At 51.5% G+C, this 22405-nt stretch overlaps 1 protein-coding gene across 3 annotated transcripts in view; it reads left to right on the top strand.

Annotated features, from left to right (window-relative positions):
• The first annotated feature begins 5533 nt into the window (after positions 1–5533).
• The window catches only part of MEIOB (meiosis specific with OB-fold), a 105766-nt gene continuing 88894 nt past the window's right edge, over positions 5534–22405 (top strand). For all 3 annotated transcript variants that reach the window (XM_062180291.1, XM_062180289.1, XM_062180290.1), the window contains exons 1-6: positions 5534–5619; positions 9586–9661; positions 11589–11646; positions 13221–13352; positions 14767–14839; positions 17582–17777. In XM_062180291.1, the coding sequence (XP_062036275.1) occupies positions 9593–9661; positions 11589–11646; positions 13221–13352; positions 14767–14839; positions 17582–17777 (528 nt within the window). In that variant the 5' untranslated portion in view covers positions 5534–5619; positions 9586–9592. The remainder of the gene's footprint in view (positions 5620–9585; positions 9662–11588; positions 11647–13220; positions 13353–14766; positions 14840–17581; positions 17778–22405) is intronic.

Below are 22405 nucleotides of genomic sequence, written 5' to 3'. Positions count from 1 at the left end.
GCAGGTGGAGGTTTGTCACTTTGTGGTGAGGACGGAACTGGCCATGCAGCCTTTGCAAAACATCGATTTCCAGAAACACGCGTGCGTTCCCCAACCAGCACTCACGCTGGAAGGTTCTGTGACGCCCAGGGAAATGTCACGAGAACGTAAGTTAATTTTCAGCATGTGCTAGAACATAGTGAACCTGAGAGACGTTGGCGTGATCCAGCGCCCTGTAAACACAGCTCGGCCTCTGTGCAGCGAGGAGCGAGTGTGACTGAGCGCTGTGCGTGTCCAGCTTGGATGCTCCTGGAGCGCCCACGGAGCGCTTGTAAGTCGGTGCTGTCGTGGCGTGGGTGGTCACTAGGGGTCAGAGCAGGCAGACCCCGCCGGAGCTGAGAGAATGCAGCCCCACACCCTGGCCCGACCCCCAGGACTGCAGAGCAGGGCCCAGGGCCCCATTTGCCGAGAGACAGCCAGGCAGGAGCACTGAGGTGGCCTGTGTGGCTCTGAGCTGCACCTTCCCTTGGCACCTGTCGGGGCCCCTGAGCCCCGGGGACACGCAGAGTACCCACATGGGGGCCCCAGCCAGGTGGTTTTACTTGACCGTTTGGTTAAAACCGACTAAGACCAAGACGCCAGCGGTGGACCTGTACCTCGTCAAATGACGTCTTCCTCTACACAGAAAATTCACGTCCTTCTCTGTGGACAGGACGGGCCAAGGGCACTGGGGTGCAGCGGCCACAGCACCAGCAATGGAGGCCGAGGGCCGAGAATCCGGCGTTTGGCACCGGTGCCTGGGTTTCACGGCTGGCTCTGGCTCTCGGCTCCAGGAACACAGACCACAGGCGGCCGTGGTGGAGGCCCAGGGACTGGGCTCCCGGATTCTAGGTCCAGCTGCGGCTGTTGCCGGCGTTGAGGGAGTGAACCAGCGGACGGAGCTTGCTCTGTGTCTCTCTTCCAAATAGAGGATAGATAAGCAATTGAGGGAGGCCATTGCAGACACACACAGGGGGAGGCCGGGTAACGGTGACAACAGAGACCGGAAGGGCGCAGGCCAGGAACGCCCAGGAGTTGGAAGCAGCAGCCAAGAGCCCCCCGGGTCTCCCCTGTGGGTAGCAGGCGCCCATGCACTTGGGCCATCTTCCACTGCTCACCTGCCCGAGACGTCCACGTGTGGGACAAGGGCCGCGTCCATCTGAAACACATGGGCGAGTCGGTTCTAAGAACTAGCCAAGTCCTCGCACGGCTGTGCAGAACTGGAGACGTGAGCCCCCGAGGCAGCGAGAGCTGGGCTCGTCACCGGCGTGAAGCGGCTTTCCTCTTGGGCTGTGTCTCCGAGCATCGGCTTCCGACCCCCGGCCTGACGCGGCCGACGCTGCCAATCCCGTGAGTCTCGGCAGAAGGTAATTTACCGAGCTGTGGGAAGGAGCAGGCGGTTAAAACACTGTCCCCCCCCCCCCCCGCCCCCCGCCCCCGGCCCGGATGAAAAACGCATGCCGACTATTTCATTCCCTTCCCCCTCTTTAAATGGACTTCACGCCAGGAACTTCTTTCGGAAAGACTAAGGTATGTCCTTTAAATCAGGCTGGGAAGGGATATGGAACATTTATAAAAGCCTTCTCCATTAAATTTGAAAAGACGGAATGTGGGCATTTTATTTGGTTTCCATTATTATTTGGGGGAAAGTGATGAAAAACAAAAACTTGTGTTTTAATAACATAAATTTGCCCCTAATTTTGTATTTTGCCTTTGCAAAATTTTGTGTACTTTGCACCAACATTTTTTTCTTTCTAAGGGGGAAGCTCAGAAATTTTAAATGAGCTACATATGGACAGATTGACTCCTTGGGCCTTAACCTACGTGACCCTGACTGGCGCTCGGTTAACAAAAACTTAGTTTAAGACTAAAAAGATGCCCAGGTGGTAGTGATGAAGGTGGTAAATCTGTCAGCCTACCTGAGCCGGATCCTTAGCACGCCGACTTATTCACTGTTCCTATAGACGTCTCTGGGCACACACGTCGGTGTTGCCTTGGTGACACAGTAGAGCCGTGCACAGCACCAGTGCACACACACCCGGTGCCTGTGACTCGGCTTTGTGACGACACAGCGTCGTCCCCACGGGCACGGCAGCTCCCCATTGCCCTCACCTGCTCGTGTCCTGTCCAGAGCCCTGCAGTGTCAGCCCTGCCCCTCCGGCCCGAAAATCACAGAGCCACCTGCCCCTCTCCCTGGGACGTCACAGCCACCTGCCCCTCTTCTTGGGACGTCACAGCCACCTCCCCCTCTAACCTGGGACGTCACAGCCACCTGCTCCTCTTCCTGGGACGTCACAGCCACCTCCCCCTCTAACCTGGGACGTCTGAGCCACCTCCCCCTCTCCCTGGGACGTCACAGCCACCTCCCCCTCTAACCTGGGACGTCACAGCCACCTCCCCCTCTCCCTGGGACGTCACAGCCACCTCCCCCTCTCCCTGGGACGTCACAGCCACCTCCCCCTCTCCCTGGGACGTCACAGCCACCTCCCCCTCTCCCTGGGCTGTCACAGCCACCTCCCCCTCTAACCTGGGACGTCACAGCCACCTCCCCCTCTAACCTGGGCTGTCACAGCCACCTCCCCCTCTAACCTGGGACGTCACAGCCACCTCCCCCTCTCCCTGGGCTGTCACAGCCACCTGCCCCTCTAACCTGGGACGTCACAGCCACCTCCCCCTCTAACCTGGGACGTCACAGCCACCTCCCCCTCTAACCTGGGACGTCACAGCCACCTCCCCCTCTAACCTGGGACGTCACAGCCACCTCCCCCTCTAACCTGGGCTGTCACAGCCACCTCCCCCTCTCCCTGGGCTGTCACAGCCACCTCCCCCTCTCCCTGGGACGTCACAGCCACCTCCCCCTCTCCCTGGGACGTCACAGCCACCTCCCCCTCTCCCTGGGACGTCACAGCCACCTCCCCCTCTAACCTGGGACGTCACAGCCACCTCCCCCTCTAACCTGGGACGTCACAGCCACCTCCCCCTCTAACCTGGGACGTCACAGCCACCTCCCCCTCTCCCTGGGACGTCACAGCCACCTCCCCCTCTCCCTGGGACGTCACAGCCACCTCCCCCTCTCCCTGGGCTGTCACAGCCACCTCCCCCTATTCCTGGGACGTCACAGCCACCTGCCCCCTCTTCCTGGGACGTCACAGCCACCTCCCCCTCTAACCTGGGACGTCACAGCCACCTCCCCCTCTAACCTGGGACGTCACAGCCACCTGCCCCCTCTTCCTGGGACGTCTGAGCCACCTCCCCCTCTCCCTGGGACGTCACAGCCACCTCCCCCTCTCCCTGGGACGTCACAGCCACCTCCCCCTCTAACCTGGGACGTCACAGCCACCTGCCCCTCTCCCTGGGACGTCACAGCCACCTCCCCCTCTAACCTGGGACGTCACAGCCACCTCCCCCTCTAACCTGGGACGTCACAGCCACCTGCCCCTCTAACCTGGGCTGTCACAGCCACCTCCCCCTCTCCCTGGGACGTCACAGCCACCTCCCCCTCTAACCTGGGACGTCACAGCCACCTCCCCCTCTCCCTGGGACGTCACAGCCACCTGCCCCTCTCCCTGGGACGTCACAGCCACCTCCCCCTCTAACCTGGGACGTCACAGCCACCTCCCCCTCTCCCTGGGACGTCACAGCCACCTCCCCCTCTAACCTGGGCTGTCACAGCCACCTCCCCCTCTCCCTGGGACGTCACAGCCACCTCCCCCTCTCCCTGGGACGTCACAGCCACCTCCCCCTCTAACCTGGGACGTCACAGCCACCTCCCCCTCTCCCTGGGACGTCACAGCCACCTCCCCCTCTAACCTGGGCTGTCACAGCCACCTCCCCCTCTCCCTGGGACGTCACAGCCACCTCCCCCTCTCCCTGGGACGTCACAGCCACCTCCCCCTCTAACCTGGGACGTCACAGCCACCTCCCCCTCTCCCTGGGACGTCACAGCCACCTCCCCCTCTAACCTGGGACGTCACAGCCACCTCCCCCTCTAACCTGGGACGTCACAGCCACCTCCCCCTCTAACCTGGGACGTCACAGCCACCTCCCCCTCTAACCTGGGACGTCACAGCCACCTGCCCCCTCTCCCTGGGACGTCTGAGCCACCTCCCCCTCTCCCTGGGACGTCACAGCCACCTCCCCCTCTCCCTGGGACGTCACAGCCACCTCCCCCTCTAACCTGGGACGTCACAGCCACCTGCCCCTCTCCCTGGGACGTCACAGCCACCTCCCCCTCTAACCTGGGACGTCACAGCCACCTCCCCCTCTAACCTGGGACGTCACAGCCACCTGCCCCTCTAACCTGGGCTGTCACAGCCACCTCCCCCTCTCCCTGGGACGTCACAGCCACCTCCCCCTCTAACCTGGGACGTCACAGCCACCTCCCCCTCTCCCTGGGACGTCACAGCCACCTCCCCCTCTAACCTGGGCTGTCACAGCCACCTCCCCCTCTCCCTGGGACGTCACAGCCACCTCCCCCTCTAACCTGGGACGTCACAGCCACCTGCCCCTCTCCCTGGGACGTCACAGCCACCTGCCCCTCTCCCTGGGACGTCACAGCCACCTCCCCCTCTAACCTGGGCTGTCACAGCCACCTCACCTGACCCTCTCCCTGGGACGTCACAGCCACCTCCCCCTCTCCCTGGGACGTCACAGCCACCTGCCCCTCTCCCTGGGCTGTCACAGCCACCTGCCCCCTCTCCCTGGGACGTCACAGCCACCTCCCCCTCTCCCTGGGACGTCACAGCCACCTGACCCTCTCCCTTGGACGTCACAGCCACCTGACCCTCTCCCTGGGACGTCACAGCCACCTGACCCTCTCCCTGGGACGTCTGAGCCACTTGCAGCCACGAGGGTCCGGTCCGCGCAAAGCCCCTCTTGAGGCAGGGACGAGCGGAACCGCTGAGAGGGTCCCCATGCCCCACCCTGCGAGCGTGGTCACCGCGCACGGGAGGTGAGTTCAGGATCCCCTGGAGGGAAAAGAAGCAGGAACCATGCACCCACGCGAGAACCAGGGTCACGTGGCGAGAGCGGTGGGCGGGGAGAAGTCCGAGTGCGTGACCGTGGCCCAGCAGGCTTCGGGATGGTGGAGTTCGAGCGTGTGGGCGTGGCCGGGGCGTGGCCCGGCGGTCTCCTGCGTGAAGGAGTTCGAGCGTGTGGGCGTGGCCCGGCGGTCTTCGGGACCGCGGTGCCCAAGTACGTGGGCGTGACCGGGGCGTGGCCCGGCGGTCTTCGGGAACGCGGAGTCCGAGTACGTGGGCGTGGCCGGGGCGTGGCCCGACGGTCTTCGGGAACGCGGTGCCAGAGTACGTGGGCGTGACCGGGGCGTGGCCCGGCGGTCTTCGGGAACGCGGAGTCCGAGTACATGGGCGTGGCCCGGGCGGGGCTGGGGAGCTGGGTGGGGCCCAGGCGGGGCTGGGGCGGAGCCCGGCGCGGGGGCGGGGCCTGGGCGGGGCGGAGTCCGCGCGGGGGCGGGGCCGCGGGCTAACGGTCGCGCGCCGCGGTCGCTCGCGGACGCCGGCTGAGGGCCGAGCGCGCTGAGGAGACTCCGCGAGGCCGGGCTGTCGCTGTGCGCGCTCGAGGCGCCGCCCGCCGGAGGCCGCGGTGAGCGGCGGCGCGGGTGGCGGGTGGCGGCGTCGCGGCGCCGCCTGTTCCGGGAGGGCGGGCAGGGGGGCCGGGCGCACGCCGTCCACGCGTCCTCTGAGGCGGCGGCGAGAGGACGCGCGGGGTCCCTCCGGGGTCCTCTGGGCGCGCCGGTCCCGGGCGCGGGGTCCCTGACGCAGACGCCGGCTCGGGCGGGGCGCGGGGTCGCCCTGGGACCCCGGGTGCGGGGGAGGACGCTGACCGCAGCCACGCGGGGGACCCGGACCTGGCCGTTGGGGGTCACTTGGGGCGCGAACCTGCTCGCGGAAGATCAACCTCCCTTTCAAGTAGAAATAGACAAGTGGTAAATATTTAAAACATTAAAAATTATCTCGTCGTCTGGAGGGAGACAGAGGGGCCGCGGTGGAAGCGGAGGTGGTAGGGGGCTGGGGAGGGGTAGAAATGAGATTCGTGAAATAACGCGGAAGAAGTGTGGACGTGGGGGCCGGGGCCTGCGCAGTGGGAGGAGACAGCCGTGACGAGAGGCTGGATAGGAATGGGGTTTTCTGACGGGACCTGCGATTCCAGGGCCCCAGCACAGCCACCTGGCACGGCGTCAGGCCGGGTGCACGGTCGTGACAGCACAGACTCGCCCGTGCCGGCCTGGCCCTGAGCAGCACCGCAGAGCTGGCAAAGTTTGCCGTGTGGACGCCTCCCCCCTCCTGCTCAGAGTTCCTTCTCCCCGGGCCTCAGGCTGGCTGACTGAAAATCAGAAACCTGCTGGACGTTGCCTTGTGGGCCTGACTGACACTCGCCGCTGAGCTGTGGGCCACACACCGGCTGAGACAAGCACCTTGTCGTGTGGCTTCCGTGTGGGAGCGGGGCCTTTCTCTGGAGGGAAGCTCCTGCAGGGTGACCACCTCCCCGTGCAACCTCAGCAAGACACCAGGAAGGTCCTGGGAGGAGCCCGCTGCGTCAGGCTAGACTCCAGGCCAGACACGAGGTCACTCCTGGAGAGCAGGAGGACTCGGGGCTAAGGGAGGGGAGTTCTGGGGACCCGTCAGAGATGGTTGTGGTGACCCTGCCTTCTGTAGTGTCAGGCCGGCCTCATGGCAGGCACCTGTGACATTCCCAGTGCTGTTCCCAGAGACTGCAGTAATCCTCCCCCCAGCAGACCTCTTCCGCTTCGCTTCCAAGGGTCTGGGTCAGTGGCTTCAGGGCTGCGCACATCTGGTCCCATCTCCGGCTCTCTGTTTCATTGCTCCTTTCGGAGGCTCCTGAGTTGGTACAAGGTGGGCCTCTGGGCTTAACACGTAGCGGACACTCAGTCCACGCATGTTGAGTGAACAAACCAGGTCATTGTAGTACTCTGAGGAGTGGCTGTGCCTTGGGTGGGGAAGATGGCGAGGCATCCACAATACATTTGTCAAATAGCAAGGGAAGTAGTTGCCAATGAATGAAGTAACCTCTGGATTCCCACACTTTAGCTATTTTGTGTTAACTTTGTGTCTCTCAAAAGGCGGAGCTGGAGCAGCACGTCATATTCTCGTGCAGACAGGCACTAGGGTGTCTCACTGCATGCTTTGAGTGATAGAAATAGAAGAAGCTGCAAAGAGACTCTGATACGTACTTCACTGAGAGATGCTAAGGGGTTACGTGCGGAGAACTCACTCAGGTTGTAGGAATTGTGTTTTACACAAAACCCAGCCCCTGAATCGTTTCACTTCCTGCAACTTCAAGTGTCTGGTACTTGTTAGCGCTCAGTAAATCTGTGATCAGTGGGTGGGTGAATGGATGAATCTGTCATGATTTGGAGAATGACATTGCATGGTAAGACAAAGCAGACCAGGCCAGAGAATGAGTGAGCAACTTAGTATGCGTATTTCCAAGAGCTTTCTTCTGTTACTGACTGCTGCTGGGGATTCTGAATGCAAAAATAACTACCTGGATGATAACAGCGGTGCGCTCATTAATTGAGTCTGTGAATGTCCAGGTACCTTCTGCATGTTGTTTCCAGTTTTCATTACTAGGTAGATATTATCCACATTTTTTATGTAAAGATTTATTTATTTGAAAGAGTTACACACAGAGAGAAGGAGAGGCAGAGAGAGAGAGAGAGAGAGAGAGAGAGGTCTTCCATCCGCTGGTTCACTCCCCAATTAGCTGCAATGGCTGGAGCTGAGCAGATCCTAAGCCAGGAGCCAGGAGTTTCTTCCGGGTCTCCCACGTGGGTGCAGGGGCCCAAGGACTTGGGCCTCTTCTACTGCTTTCCCAGGCCATAGCAGAGAGCTGGATTGGAAGCAGAGCAGCCGGGACTCGAACTGGTGCCCATGTGGGCTGCTGGCTCTGCAAGCAGTGGCCTTACCCGCTGCGCCACAGCGCTGGCCCTGCTATTTACTTTTTAAGGATGAGGAAACAGTACTTTCTACTTTGTGTGTCTGTGTGGGTGCAGTCTGTTTAAATCTTTACTTAGTATACACTAGGTTGATCTTCTGTATATAACGATAATTAAAAATGAATCTTAATGAAGAATGGGATGGGAGAGGGAGTAGGAGATGGGATGGTTTGTGGGTGGGAAACCACTATGGGGGGAAAACCACTATAATCCAAAAGTTGTACTTTTGAAATTTATATTTATTAAATGAAAGTTTTCTTAAAAAAAAAAGGATGAAGAAATTCTAATCCAGTAGTGTCAAGGCGTGACTACAAATTTACACAGTATCAAAATATTAATAATTTTACACGAAAGTAAAAGTTATACCTAGCCGGATCATCCAAGATTATAAAAAGGCATATTTTTTTTCAACAGGCAGAGTTAGACAGTGAGAGAGAGAGACAGAAAGGTCTTCCTTTTCCGTTGGTTCACCCCCCAGATTGTCACCACGGCTGGCGCACTGCGCTGATCCGAAGCCAGGAGCCAGGTGCTTCCTCCTGGTCTCCCATGTGGGTGCAGGGCCCAAGCACTTGGGCCTTCCTCCACTGCACTCCCAGGCCACAGTAGAGAGCTGGACTGGAAGAGGAGCAACTGGGACAGAATCCGGCACCCTAACCAGGGCTAGAACCTGGGGTGCAGGTGCCGCAGGCAGAGGATTAGCCAAGTGAACCGTGGCACTGGCCTAAAAAGGCATTTTGAACATGTTTTCCACAGATTTAATTTATGTTGACATTTCATCATTATAAATTTCCCAAAGAATGAGTGAAATATCAAATGCTTTCTTTTTTTTTTTTTAAAGATTTTTTTTTTTTTTTAATTTGTTTGGCAGGCAGAGTTACAGACAGTGAGAGGGAGAAACAGAGAGAAAGGTCTTCCTTCCATTTACTCCCCAATTGGCCGCAATGGCCGGAGCTGCGCCGATCCGAAGCCAGGAACCAGGAGCTTCTTCCAGGTCTCCCATGCGGGTGCAGGGGCCCAAGGATCTGGGCCATCCTCCAATGCTTTCCTAGACCACAGCAGAGAGCTGGATTGGAAGAGGAGCAGCCAGGACTAAAACTGGCACCCATATGGGATGCTGGCACAGCAGGTGCAGGATTAACCTCCTGCACCACAGCACCTACTCCTAATGCTTTCAAATAATTTTTTTAAACCTTGGAATTTTTCATGGTTTATTTAGTTATTTAATTTTTAAAAGGATTTATTTATTTATTTGAGGGGCAGAGTTACAAACAGAGAGGAAGAAACAGAGATCATCCATCTGCTTGTTCACTCTCCAAATAGCCACATCAACCAGGGCTGGGCCAGGTCAAAGGCGGGAGTCAGGAGCTTCATCTAGGTCTCCCATGTGGGCTCAGGGGCACAAGGAGTTGATCATCTTCTGTTTTTCCAGGCCCCCTAGCAGAGAGCTGGATCAGAAGTGGAGCTGCTGGGACTTGAACCAGTGCCCATATGGAATGTTGGTGCTGCAGGCAATGGTTTAACCAGCTGTGCCACAGTGCTGGCTGCATCAGTTATTTAATTTATACATCTAAATTATATTCTCTAAAATGCAGGTAAAATATGGCAGACTTCTTTGCATCGAAGACCTTTACTGCACTTTCAGATCTACATCCAAGTATGGCTAACTTGGTAGGTTTCAATGATGTGATGGCTTGCTTGTCCTCAGATGAAGCTTCCTGTGGTAACAAGATGGCATATCAGCATGATTACTCATTCAACAAATCCTCGTATAGTCAACAAGTACATTGATATTCGCTGCGCTGGTGTGATTGTTGGGTAGTGAGCGCCCCCACATCTCTGCACTGATGCCACAGCTAAATGAAGAGTCATCCTTGTTTTGTCAAGGAGTGGATGTGTGATAGTAGATGTCACTGGTGATTATTCCAAATGGTTGAGATTTTTATATTATTTTAATGCATATTTACTAAAATGATAATTTAATAGATACTCAAATTTAGCATTGTAAAATTAAATGATTTTTGTTCAGCAGTAGCAATTCTTTAATCAAATTATCCAGTTTTTAATCTTAAATACTTGCTGTTACACTGCTTATATGACATGAGGAACACTATAAGCATGTTATGTAAAAACTGACTTTTTTGGAGAAGCTGTGGAGGAATTCAGTGATTTCAAATATTCCAAGACTGTTCATTTTTTAAAAGAAATTGATGGAATCATAAGGCGAAGAACTCACAGTAAACAATGACCATACTCCCTTACCTTCCAGCCCCTGAGCAGTCTGCTGTCCAGGTCTCAAACTGGAATAAGTTTATATGTAACTTTGATAATTTGCGATTCAAAGTTTATTAGTGTTAAAAATTATTGTTGTAGTTTTCTTAAAAGGTAAAGTATTTGCTAATCATCTCTTCTATTAGAAAGTTTTATTCACAGCTTCCAGTAGTTGTATGTTTCCACGTTCATGTATGTGTTCAGTGATATCTGAATGTATGTAGAGTTTAAGAAATAATAACTGTGGTGTAAATGCATCAAGACTAACCAATAGTTCAGCTAGAATGTAATAGTCTTAAAAATTACTGTATTTTAAATGTTTCTGATTATTATAAAGATAAAATTAGTTGCTAGAATTAGTATTATAAATTTAGGCTTTTCTCTTTCAGAAAAAGTAATTATTTTTATTTCTTAAAGATCAGTTTTGGCCGGCGCCGTGGCTCAACAGGCTAATCCTCCGCCTTGCGGCGCCGGCACACCGGGTTCTAGTCCCGGTCGGGGCACCGATCCTGTCCCGGTTGCCCCTCTTCCAGGCCAGCTCTCTGCTGTGGCCAGGGAGTGCAGTGGAGGATGGCCCAAGTGTTTGGGCCCTGCACCCCATGGGAGACCAGGATAAACACCTGGCTCCTGCCATCGGAACAGCGCGGTGCGCCGGCCGCAGCGCGCTACCGCGGCGGCCATTGGAGGGTGAACCAACGGCAAAAGGAAGACCTTTCTCTCTGTCTCTCTCTCACTGTCCACTCTGCCTGTCAAAAAAAAAAAAAAAAAAAAAGATCAGTTTTAATAATTTTTTGAAAATAATTGAGAATATTAAAACTGTTAAAGAGATGTTAATATCTTTGAGGTTTAAGATCTAGATGGTAGAATTTAGGCTTATTAACAGCAATATACAAATTTTGCTGCGGTCTAATTTATATTAGTATCCAGCATGTTTAGATTGAGAAGCTAATCAATTTTCTGTGGATTGTTAGAAAACCTATAAAGGAAAGCTTTGGAGACCGTGGCAGATTAAATTGCATTATCCATGTGCTTTGGATGAATTCAGTAAAGACTGACAGCATGGGGCAGTTATTGTGCTCCATCTAGTGACTGAAAACAAAGTGGAGACATACTAAGTATTAGAAGTATTTGTAATACCAGTCAACTGTCCTTGTGGAATTGAATATTCATGAAGTTCTTTTAGATGTTTGACTGGAATAAATACATTTAAATGGCTCCTAGTCAAAAATGTTTGTTAGAGCCAGTAAAATATAACAAGTCTTTGAAATTAAATTTACTGTCTACATCTGTGTTTAATATTGGTATTCTATACTCTTTTGTTTTTCAGAAAGTAATTGGTATAGTCATTGGGAAAACAGACGTCAAAGGCTTTCCAGACAGAAAAAGCTGAGTTTTCTTTAATTCCTTGCTTCATTTTTCATCAACTGTGGCTTATGACTGCAATGAAGTTTATTCAAATGATTAAATGTCCCATGCCCTTCACACTTGCCCTGGGGACAGCAGTAGGGGTGGAAAGAGCACACAAAGCCGGGGCCACTCTGTCACTCCTCAGTGTGGTAACCTCAACAATTCTTATGAACAATGGCCAAGTTCTCTATTGTATAGTCATGTACTTGGGTTAAGGCCATAAAGGTGAAGATATCAGTCCATTTTTTTAAAAAAAATTATTTATTTATTTGAAAGTCAGAGAGAGAGAGAGAGAGAGAGAGAAAGAGAGAAAGGTCTTTCATCCGCTGGTTTACTCCCCAAATGGCTGCAATGGCCGGAGCTGCACTAATACAGAGCAAAGAGTCAAGAGCTTCTTCCGGGTCTTCCATGCGAGTGCAGGGGCCCAAGGACTTGGGCCATCTTCTACTGCTTTCCCAGGCCATAGCAGGGAGCTGGATCGGAAGTGGAGCAGCTGGAATGTGAACTGGCACCCATATGGGATGTTGGCACTGCAGGCAGCAGTTTTACCTGCTACGCCACAGTGCTGGCTCCCAGTCCATTTTTAATACTTTTATTTGATGTTTCTCAAATATAATTCTAAAGGTTTTAGGCATACAGTGCTTAAATAACTAGTTAAACAGCTAGTTAAATTGGTCAACTCACTGACGTGCATGTACTTATTTAACTCCTCCACAGCCTAAGGACCTATGGAGCACAGAGGCAAAATAAAAGTTGTAGTCTTTTTTTTTTTTTAATTATTTATTTGAAAGAGTTAGAGAGAGAGAGAGACGTATAGTGAAAGATCTTCCATATGCTGGTTCATTCCCCAGATGGCTGCAAGCTAAAGCCAGGAGCCAGGAGCTTTACCTAGTATCCCATATGGGTAGCAGGGGCCCAAATGCTTGGGCCATCTTTCGCTGCTTTTCCCAGGCTCATTAGCAGGGAGCAAGATTGGAAATGGAGTAACTGGTTGTACATTTGCAGGGAACTGGATTGGAAGCAGAGTATCTGGGACTTGAACCAAATACTTCCATGTGGGATGCAGGCAACTTAACTGCTGTACCAAATGCATACCCCGTATTACTTTTTCAATAAGCAAACCAATAAAGAAATTCCCGTTTTGAAACAAACATATCCTTGCTGACCCCTGGTGGTGCTCATTTGGTATATACAATTTGTTTTGAGAGAATTATTTAGATCTGAATCATGACTTGGGTTAAAACCATAGGGATAAGACAGAAATGGAGGATCCAAGCTAATATCTGGGCAGTTCAAGTCTCTGTGTCATTTCCCTATTCTACACAGGTAACTGGAGAGAGGAGAAAGAGGCCAACTAGGTGAACAGTCTATATTGGTGACTTGTTACCACTTCACTTTAAAATTCATGGAAGCATAACATTACGGAATGTATACTTGAAATAACATTTTGTACCACGTGTTTTCTTTGTCAGAATGATCATTAATAATCATTTGTTCAAAGTCAAAATAAAACTTTTTCACTTGAGAAATAAAAGCACTGTTTTTCTCTTAGATATTGGATCAGAACGGTACACCTTCAGTTTCACCATTCGAGATTCACCAAACCATTTTGTAAATGTCACCTCCTGGGGCAATGAAGATTACATCAAGTCACTTTCTGGCAGCTTTAGGGTTGGTGAGTGTGGTAAGTTGCCCTTGATTCTTACACTGTTTTTGATGCAATATTTTTGCTGTGGTTTGTATGGTAAGTACACTGAGGGATTCAAAATGCAATAAGACACAATTCATAATTCTCAAAAACTTTGTGAGAAAAAAATTCAGATGTTAAGAGCATAAGGCAAGGAACTCACAGGTCCCTGGAAGCAGGTAAAAGTGACGGTCGTATTTTTGCTAGGCAGCTTTACTATCTTTGTGTTACAAGTATTTCATATTTCAGTTTGCATCAACCCCTATTAGCCTAATCATTTATTTTTATAGACATAGTAGGGCCACCAAATAGATTCTGATAAAAGCTGATATTTGAATTTTTAATAGGATTTTAGGCAAAATACCAAATCTCCTGCAACTTCTCACTTTAATTAAGCTCTGACAGTCCAGCCTGTTGTAAAAAGAACAAGGACTGTGAAGCATAGTTCTCAAGTCAAATCTCACATCCAGCACCTAACTACAACTCAGTTTTGAGAAAATGTCTTAATGTTGTTAGGCCTTACCTATGAAATAGTACCGCCTAGGTTCCTGTGGGTGGCAAATGAGGCGGTGTGGCTTCCTCCTTCACAGATGACAGCACTGGACTCCCAGGAGAAGTGGGAGGGCTGTGTAGCTGCTCTTTGTGGTGGAGAAGGAGACGAGGGAGTATGCAGCGATGAGCTGCCCCTTCCCAGCCCAGGGGATTACACAGCCAGTTACCCATAGACATGCAGTACCTAGCCCGTGTGCAGTGTCTCTAACCAAACATTTGCAGGACTGTGCACTGTGAAGGCAGAAAGTTCTGCCAACTTCATAGCGCCCAGTGTGGTTATAAGCATTCCTTAAGTGATACAAGGTCATTACTATAGGTGGCATTTCAGAGTGTGTGAAAATGGAGTTATAAAATAAGTTTATTGTGGCGTAAAAATTTTTAAAGTGATACCTGTAAGAGGTCTTCAGAAAGCCCATGGAAAATGCATATTATGAGAAGAGCATGCACAAAAGCCAAAAACAGAGGCTGTGGGGAAACGGAAACCCTAAATCGTTGAGGTCACCACGCTGAGGAGTGACAGAGCTCATACCAATGGAGTGGCCCCAGCTTTGTGTGGCTCTTTCCACCCCTACTGCTGTCCCCAGGGCAAGTGTGAAGGGCGTATTGTACCCACATCAAGTGTTGGGTTAACTAAATCAGTAAAGTATGATCAGTGTATGCTAGTGTTGGCATTTATGCACAAAGCGGTGAAAACGTCATCAGCTGAACTGACGGCTGCACCGAAGGCTCCCGTCTTCACAGGGCTGCTGGAGGGCGGGTGCATGGCAGAGATCCGAGCGCTCAGCCCCCTCGTGTGCACTTGGTTGCTCTTCATCCCCTTCCGTTCTGTAATGCTCCTGTGGTTTGCCCTCTGTTACAGTGATGATTGAAAATCCCCTGATCCAAAGAAAAGAAATGGAGAGAGAAGAAAAATTCAGCCCGACCACACCTAGGTAAATACGCAGCGCCGAGGTCAGCAGTCTGTGTGTTAAAGCAGTAATTGCTAACGATTTCTAGTGCATTGGCAGTGAGCTCACCAAAGGCATTCTGTTTCTATTTGAAAATTAGGAGTTTAATTTTCTTTCATACATTTGTGTTTGATAGATCCTTTACGTTGATAAGCCATATAAAAATGGCTTTGTTTTTAGAACTTTGATTCTCACATTTACAAAAACTTGACTCCAAGGCCGGCGCCGTGGCTTAACAGGCTAATCCTCCACCTTGCGGCACCGGCACACCGGGTTCTAGTCCCGGTTGGGGCGCCGGATTCTATCCCGGTTGCCCCCTCTTCCAGGCCAGCTCTCTGCTATGGCCTGGGAAGGCAGTGGAGGACGGCCCAAGTCCTTGGGCCCTGCACCCGCATGGGAAACCAGGAGAAGCACCTGGCTCCTGGCTTCGGATCAGCATGAAGCGCTGGCCGCAGCGGCCATTGGAGGGTGAACCAACGGCAAAGGAAGACCTTTCGCTCTCTCTCTCTCTCACACTATCCACTCTGCCTGTCAAAAAAACAAAACAAAACAAAACAAAACAAAAACCTTGACTCCAGTCACACTGAAACTGAACAATTAGAAGGAAGGATAAATCTTGGAAATTCTATTTTTTGTGAAACCTGCAAGGATAAGATGGGGGAGAAGCTGAGCAAAGAAATGAGTTCACCGAGAGCCTCACCCTTGGGAGCTCGATGTGAGTGAACCCCAGAGTAGTACTCTGGAGGGAAGTGTGGGCTTCTGTGCCCACGTTGTCTCTGGCTAGGGTCCCCCAAAGGGGAGTTGGACATAAACTGGAAGGAAGGGAGTCTCTGGAGAGGAGGCTGGAGCTGTTCTCCAGCTGGCCTGTAGAGGGCTCTGGGGGCACAGCGGCCTGCGCAAGGGCACTCACATCCTCTTGTCACCCCTCGCACTGCCCCTCTGATGTTGGTGACCTCTCAGCTTAACGGTCACTTCCTTCAGACACCCCCACCTGCTCTGTCTGTAGCAGCCCTTTTGTCAGTTCCTGGGGCTTTTCCCTGTGCTGTTGGCATCATCGCCCAGATGACTGGGCCAGGTTGATGAGGTGTGTCTCCCTCTAACACATGGGAACTTGTGAGATCAGTGGCCTTGTCTCTTCACACTGTGTCCCCGAACCACCCATAATTGGCTCTCAGTGACCGTGGAATGAATGTTTGGAGGGAGAGAGGGAAAGAGCATGAAACCTCCTGAGCCTCCCAGAACGCTTACTGTTATGTCGAACCATATGAAGCTGCTGGTGTTTGACTGTCTTTGGCCTGAAAGTGTCAGTTTTATAACCCAGTAGCCTGATGTTCCTGGACAAGTGCGGTGACCTGGCAGCAGGAGAAGCTGTGGGGGAAGCAGACTCATTCACTCTGGTGAACGTGGGTAGCCACGGGAGGTCTTTGAGCTGCAGAACAGTGTTTTCCCGTATGAGGGATTGTCTGTAGATGGGAGACAAGAGCAGTGGTTTGGGAGAGAAATGAGAAGGTCACTGACTAAGGCGGTGGGGAAGGTGCGTGTGGAAGCTGCTAAGGAGGCTCCCTGGAGAGGACTTGAGAGTTGTTTGACTCTGGTTCACTGTGGTCAGTGCTGCACATCTTCTCCATATGGAGCATGGCAGAGGTGAGGACAGCGCTGTTCTTGGAAGGGTGCTCAGAGAGGAACTGAGGCAGGGTCACAGGAAAGAGAAATAGCAGATTCTTGTGTTCTCGGTTTTTAAAAGATTTATTTATTGTTTTGAAAGGCACAGTGTTAGGGAGAAGGAAAGGGGGAAGGGGAGAGGGAGAAGGAGAAGGAGAGAGATTCTCTCTGCTGTTTCACTCCCTGAATGGCTGCCACAGCCAGGGCTGGGCCAGGTTGAAGGCAGGAACTCCATCCCAGTCTTCCACATGGTGGCAGGTGCCCAAGCACTTGGGCCATCTTCTGCTGCCTTCCCAGGCGCATTAGCAGGAAGCTGAATCAGAAGCAGAGTGGTCAGGACTTGAACCAGTGCCCACATGGGATGCCAGCACTGCAAGCAGCAACATAAGCTGCTATGCAACAACACTAGTCCCATCTTTTCATTTTTATAACCTCCTAAATAGTTTTAGAACTTACTGAAAGTTTATTTTTATTTGAAAGGCAGAGAGAGAGAGAGAGAGAGAGAGAGAGAGATTGAGATTGAGATTGAGATTGCTTACTCCACAAATGTCCACAACAGCCAGAGCTAGGCCATGCTGAAGCCAGCAGCCAGGAAAACCATCTGGGTCTCCCACCCAGGTAGCAGGGACCCAAGTACTTGAGCCATCATCCTCTGCCTCCCAGGATGCATTATCAGGAACCTGGAAGTGGAGGGGAACTTGACCCCAGGCTTAAGCCTGGTGTCCTAAGTGGTATCCCCACTGTCTACATCACTCTCTTCCCTGGAGTTTCAGAGTGCTTCTATACCCATGTTTCATAAAGAAGGAAGCTGAAGTTCAGTGTCTCGGGCAAGACCAGACAACCAGGATGCCTAGAACTCAGGCAAGAATAGATCTTCAAAATGTTTTCTTAATTACATTTTAGACAAAAATGCTTTGTCACATTATTCAATGTAAATCTTGGAAAGTATACAGATCTTAATATTGTCTAAATTATTGCCAAAAAGATAATTTAGCTGTGAACTTGAAAGTATTTTTCTGTTAAAAAATCATGTTATTAACTTTTTTGTGTGTTTTTGCAATGTAGCAACTATAAACTATTGCTCAGTGAGAATCACTCAGCGGTGAAGGCTTGCTCTGTTTGTGAAGTGGGCGACGAGTTACTTTCTTTGATACGTTTGCCTGTCAAGGAGTCTGGAGATTATTATTCTTTGGGTGATATTGTTGCAAACGGACACAGTCTTGATGGCAGGATTATTAACGTGCTTGCAGCCGTGAGGTCGGTAAGTTAAAACCCCAGCAAAACTGGGGGGGGGTCTCGGTCACCTCATTTGTGTTTGGAAGGTAGTGGTCATCAGCACCTGGGATACTTTTTCCTGCATATCTTGGTAGTAAGTTAAATTAAGAAAAGAGTGACACTTCTCATTAAAGGGAAAGTAGCATTTTATCTATGAGTCAGTATCAAGATACAATTGTTTTTGAATGCCAAGTTCGCATGCCACCCTCCTTGTGAATGACTTACTATGGGAGAGTTTTTCATACTTTGGGTAGACAAAGACACAAGTGGGAAGAACAAGCTGATTGACTCAGAGAGCCCCACGACGTTCCTTAGCATCGGGAGGAACGGACTTTGCGTGTTCTCAGGTGGAGTGAGAACAATAAGATGTGAGACTTAACCGGTCCCCTCAAAGAAGGAGAGGCAACAAGAACCTGAAGTGGTTGAGGCTTATGTCCTTGTTCCATCAGTGATTTTTTTCCCCAAAGATTTGTTTATTTCAAAGAGAGAGAGAGAGAGAGGGAGGGAGGGAGGGAGGGAGGGAGAGAGAGGTCTTCTATCTGCTGGTTTACTCCTCAAAATGACCACAATGGCTGGAGCTGTACCCATCAGAAGCCAGGAGGCAGGAGCCACCTCCAAGTCTCCCACATGGTTGTAGGGGCCCAAGCATTGGGCCATCTTCTGCTGCTTTTCCAGGCGCATAAGCAGGGAGCTGGATTGAAAGTGGAGGGGCTGGCGCTGTGTTGTAGGAGGTGAAGCCACCACCTGCAGTGCTGGCAGTCCATATGGGTGCTGGTTTGAGTCCTGGCTGCTCCTCTTCCGATCCAGCTCTCTGCTGTGGCCTGGGAAAGCAGTAGAAGATGGCCCAAGTTCTTGGGCCCCTGCACCCACATAGGGAACCCGGAAAAAGCTCCTGGCTTCAGATCAGCATAGCTCCAGCCATTGCGGCCAATTAGGGGGTGAACCAGCAGATGGAAGACCTCTCTCTCTCTCTCTCTCTCTCTCTCTCTCTCTCTCTCTCTCTGCCTCTCCTCTATATAACTCCGACTTTCAAATAAAATAAATAATTATTTTTTAAAAATGTAAATAACATTCTCATTTTTAAAAAAATTTGACAGAGTTATAGACAGTGAGAGAGAGAAAGAGAAAGGTCTTCCTTCCATTGGTTCACTCCCCAAATGGCCGTAACGGCCGGCGCTGCGCTGATCTGAAGCCAGGAGCCAGGTTCTTCTTCCTGGTCTCCCATGCGGGTGCAGGGCCCAAGCACCTGGGCCACCCTCCCCTGCACTCCTGGGCCACAGCAGAGAGCTGGACTGGAAGAGGAGCAACCGGGACTAGAACCCAGCACCTATATGGGATGCTGGCACTGCAAGGCAGAGGATTAACCAAGTGAGCCATGGCGCCAACCCCAGCATTCTTCATTTTTTAAAAAATGTGGGGGCCGGCGCTGTGGTGTAGTGGGTAAAACCGCTGCCTGCAGAGCCAGCATCCCATATTGACGCTGGTTTGAGTCTCTGCTGCTCCACTTCCGATCCAGCTCTCTGCTGTGGCCTGGGAAAGCAGTAGGGGATGGCCCAGGTCCTTGGGCCCCTGCACCCACGTGGGAGACCTGGAAGAAACTCCTGGCTCCTGGCTTAGGATTGGCACAGCTCCAGCCATTGCAGCCAATTGGGGAGTGAATCAAATAATGGAAGGTCTTTCTTTCTCTCTCTCTACCTCTCCTTCTCTCTCTGTGTAACTGACTTTCAAATAAATAAATCTTAAAAAAAAAAAAAAAAGAAAGAAAGAATAAGAAAGTAGAGGGGCTGGTGCTGTGGCGTAGCAGGTAAAGCTGCTGCCTGCAGGGCTGGAATCCTATATGGGTGCTAACTTGAGTCCCGACTGCTCCACTTCTGATCCAGCTCTCTGCTGTGGCTGGGGGAAGCAGTCGTAGATGGTTCAAGTCCTTGGGTCCCTGAACCTACATGGGAGACCCAGAAGAAGCTCCTGGCTCCTGACTTTGGACTGGCCTAGCTCCAGCCATTGTGGCCATCTGGGGAATGAACCAGCAGATGGACGATCTCTCTTTCTCTCTGTGCCTCTGCCTCTCTGTAACTCTGCCTTTCCAATAAATAAATAAATCTTAAGAAAGTGGATGAGCAAGGTCTTGAACTTGCACCCATATGGGGTGCTGCACTGACTAAGCCACAGTGCCGGTCCGGGAGTGTGATCTTGCACTGCAGCAGCATCTGTCTCCGTGCAGCAGGTTCTAAGCTCCGGAATCACTGAGCAAAGATTAGAGGTGGACCTAAAAATTGTTTCACAAAAGAAACTATATCAAGAAAAGTAAAGGTGCAAGGGTAATTTCTCAACATAGGGAAGGATGATAGTCAAAAGACAAAAAAAAAAAAAAAAAAAAAAAAAAGGAAAAGGAAAAGGAAATAGCCCTGTGCACTTCTTGTTGTTAGTAAGTAATGCTGATCTAGAGAGTGCCAGCTCCCCTGAGCAGGCTCTGACCGCAAGAGGGTGAGGCTGCGTTATCTGGGGCTCCAGCCCCAGCCTAGCAGGCGCCTGGCACTCAGGGGTACTCAGTATCATTTGGGAAGCAGGGATAAACTCCATGATGACAATCTTAGAAAAAAAAAAAAAAGGGAGTCTCTTTAGGCAATTTACATTCAATACTGTTCAGTCTCTGATTGTGCTTAATCATACTCGATTTCCCTGCGTTTCTATGTGACATATTCATTTATAATGTATGAATATAAAAAACTTAGTATGAATATAAGCAAAAACCTGCCACAGCTTCTCCCGTCCCTGTAGGAGGCTGACGTGTTCTTTCTTGTTTATTTTTGTTTTATTTGAGAGACAGCAAGGCAGACAGAGAACTCCTATCTGCTGTTTTATTCCCTAAATGCTTGCAAGAGCTGGGTGACGAAAGCCTCAGGGGCTGGAAACTTAGTCTGGGTCTCCCCGTTGGGTGGCAGGAGCCCAACCACCGGAGCCATCACACTGCCCCCCAGGATCCGTGTTAAGCAGGAAGCTGGATCAGGAGCTGGAACCAGACATCCCACGCACTGCTGTGGGACATGGGCAAGGCAACCAGCGGCTTAACTGCCAGGCCGGACACTGCCCATGGCACCCTCTCTCCTGTGTCACATAAGTTTTCGTGCTCAACACGTTAACCCTGTGGAAAAGGCAGAGTACGGATACTCGATGTCTCGGCTAGACGATGAGTACACTGAGGGCCAGAGAAACAGTTTTCTGTCTCTGTGTGAGACGTGAGGACACACAGACACTGAACATACGTGTTCTGGGGCCGGCACTGTGGCATAGCGGCACACGCCTGTGATGCCGGCATCCCATAGGGGCGCTGGTTCGAGTCTCGGCTGTTCCATTTCTTATCTACCTCCCTGCAAATACATCTAGGAAAGCAGTGGAAGAATGGTCCAAGTATCTGGACCCCTGCCACCTCAGTGGGAGGCTCAGATGGAGTTCTGGGCTCCTCCTGGCTTTGGCCTGGCCCAGCCCCAGCTGTTGTGGTCATTTGAAGAGTGAACCAGGGGCTGGCGCTGTGGTGTAGCGGGTGAGGCCGCCGCCTGCAGTGCTGGCATCCCATATGGGCGCCAGTTCCAGTCTAAGCATCTTAAAAAAAAAAAAAGGTAAGGCTGTATTTTTACATGCCAGGACAAAATGCCATGACAGGCCCTTGGGGCAGCTGAGTAGACTCCTTAAAGATAGAATATGTATTTTCTTTTAAAAAATTATTTATTTATTTGAAAGGCAGATTTACAGAAAGAGAGGAAGAGAGAGAGAGAGAGAGACAAAGATATCTGCTGGTTCACTCTTTTATTTTTATTTTTATTTTATTTTTATTTTATTTTTATTTTTATTTTTTTATTTTTGACAGGCAGAGTGGACAGTGAGAGAGAGAGACAGAGAGAAAGGTCTTCCTTTGCCATTGGTTCACCCTCCAATGGCTGCCGCGGCCGGCGCACCGCACTGATCTGAAGGCAGGAGCCAGGTGCTTCTCCTGGTCTCCCATGGGGTGCAGGGCCCAAGCACTTGGGCCATCCTCCACTGTACTCCCTGGCCACAGCAGAGAGCTGGCCTGGAAGAGGGGCAACCGGGACAGAATCCGGCGCCCTGACCAGGACTAGAACCTGGTGTGTCGGCGCCGCAAGGTGGAGGATTAGCCTGTTGAGCCGTGGCGCCGGCTTCATTTTTTTTTTTTTTTAAGATTTATTTATTTGAAAGTCAGAGTTACACAGAGAGAGAAGGAGAGGCAGAGAGAGAGATAGGTCTTCCATCCGCTGGTTCACTCTCCAATTGGCTGCAATAGCCAGAGCTCGGCCGATCCAAAGCCAGGAGCCAGGAGCTTCTTCTGGGTCTCCCACATGGGTTCAGGGGCCCAAGGACATGGCTATCCTCTACTGCTTTCCCAGGCCATAGCAGGGAGCTGGATCGGAAGTGGAGCAGCCGGGACTTAAACCAGCGCCCATGTGGGATGCCGGCACTCCAGGCCAGGACTTTAACCCGCTGCACCACAGCGCCGGCCCCACAGCCTTAACTTTAACATGTCTGTCTGTATTCCCTCTAAAGTGTGTCTACTTTACAGCTGTAGCTAAATATAGTTAATTTAGAGATAGAAGATACTTT

This window comes from Lepus europaeus, chromosome 21 (genome assembly GCF_033115175.1).
Source record: "Lepus europaeus isolate LE1 chromosome 21, mLepTim1.pri, whole genome shotgun sequence".
Classification (NCBI taxonomy): Eukaryota; Metazoa; Chordata; class Mammalia; order Lagomorpha; family Leporidae; genus Lepus; species Lepus europaeus.
This window is presented reverse-complemented; position numbering and strand designations above follow the sequence as displayed.